At 34.6% G+C, this 1835-nt stretch overlaps 1 protein-coding gene across 3 annotated transcripts in view; it reads left to right on the top strand.

Moving 5' to 3' along the window:
* Nucleotides 1–1417, top strand: part of fam49bb (family with sequence similarity 49 member Bb) — a 59598-nt gene extending 58181 nt beyond the window's left edge. For all 3 annotated transcript variants that reach the window (XM_079489727.1, XM_079489725.1, XM_079489726.1), the window contains one exon: nucleotides 253–1417. In XM_079489727.1, the coding sequence (XP_079345853.1) occupies nucleotides 253–316 (64 nt within the window). In that variant the 3' untranslated portion in view covers nucleotides 317–1417. The remainder of the gene's footprint in view (nucleotides 1–252) is intronic.
* Nucleotides 1418–1835: the final 418 nt, after the last annotated feature.

Below are 1835 nucleotides of genomic sequence, written 5' to 3'. Positions count from 1 at the left end.
ATCTGCTATTTTCACTTCTGCTTCAAAGTTACATTTGTGGAATTTATGGGATTTCTTTTGTTTTCATTTTATTCTTAAAGTTATTTTTGAAAAGTTGTTAGAATTTCCTTTTGTATGTATGAAAAATCTTTCAGATTATGTATGAAAAATCTATTTTATTAAATAATAATAAAAAAAAGACCTACTATTGGGTCCTCACTGTTTTGGGAAACAGTGGGGTAGAGAATGACGTGTTCTCTTCCCACGGGACAGGTACACAACCAAACATCTGAATGACGAGTCGACCAACAAGACTATCAAAAGCATGCTGCAATAGAAGGGCTGAGATCTGCTCCGGCTGCTTGCCTCACTCACGCCCCTGATGATGATGATGATGATGGGGAGGACGCCAATCCTCTTGAATGATGTCAGTGCACAGAATGTTTTTCCTTCTATTATTGTTGTTATGATGATGATGATGTTCTTTTATGGAATAAGAGCGGAAGCTCGTCTAGGGCTCCGAGCACAAGGTGCGTGAGTGAAGGTTTCACAATTTTACAGGAGAGCTTTTCATTTCTTGTAATTATTCAATTAAAAACAACATATTTTACTTAATTCGACTTGTGTTTTTAAAGGAATGTTTTTTTAATATGTAGGTTTTATGTTTTTAATTGAAAAATTACAATGAATGAAAAGCTCTTGCTGGAAAGATTCTGAAACGGTCACTTATGGTGTTGCGCTCCAAGCCACACCCATATATATATAAATAAAATGCAAAATGCTACTGCCATTATAAATGTATTTTTCTGTGCCAAAAAGATGTTGCTGAGATGTAAATGTTTTCCATACAAGGCCATACGACAATGGCAGCTATGAAAGCGTTGTGGAGTCTCTGATGTTCTCTTTTTAACGTTTTTGTTTCGTTTTTTTTGGTCGTTTCTTTTTTTTTTATTTGTTATTGTTCTGTATAAGGGATCAGAGTGCTTTGACTTGAAAAGTTTTAAAAGATATATAGAGAGAAATATATATTATTTTTGTTTGATTCATTATTTAATATTACACGTCATCTGCATGATAAAAAATGTATTTTCCTCCTATTTAAAAAAAAACAAACAAAAAAAACCCTATTTGTTAAGTTTAATTTGTCTGCTCAATTTGTGCATTAAATGTTTTTGTTATTGAAATGGTACTTTGTCAATTTGAGATTAGAAGAGTACTGTTTGTTTTATATTTTTTTATGGTTTTGATTTTGTGCATAATGTTCTTTTTCATAGTTGTGTTGTAATTTTTCATTTCAAAGAAAGTTCAAACTGTGATGGTGTGCAAATCAAACTATAAAGTTGGGAGTCTGTACAGTAAATGGACAATATGATGTGGCTGGAAACAATAAAAAAAGAAATGGAGAACTCTTGTTTTCTACAACCGTTTTCAAGTTCAATTTGTTTCGGTGTCCTCAGCAGTTTTTTTTTGTATTCCAGAGTAACTCTACAGGATGCATGGATTAAAGTTCTCAGTCGCGACTGTCATTTGGATCCATAGAAGCCAGCATGTCTTCTGTAGAAGCATATTGTGCACCGAAAATAGCCGATCTACAAGTTCTCAATGCTCTTTGGCATGATAACAACACAGAAGTATACAGGTAGGCTGTATAACTCACCCATACACTGATACACTTACACAACTGCACTCAGACACACCGTAATACAGTATTGGCTGTCAGACCTTGTTCCCTGGCATAGAGGGAGGATATTCACTCAGTCTACAACCATACATTTTGGGAACTATTCAAACAGCGCATGGAACGGAGACGCCACAGAACTCTGCCTGAGAGACAATAAGAACACATTATACGTCCA

The sequence above is a fragment of the Electrona antarctica genome (assembly GCF_951216825.1).
Source record: "Electrona antarctica genome assembly, chromosome: 20".
NCBI classification, from domain to species: Eukaryota; Metazoa; Chordata; class Actinopteri; order Myctophiformes; family Myctophidae; genus Electrona; species Electrona antarctica.
Note: the sequence above shows the minus strand (reverse complement) of the source record. Positions and strands in the feature narration are given on the sequence as shown.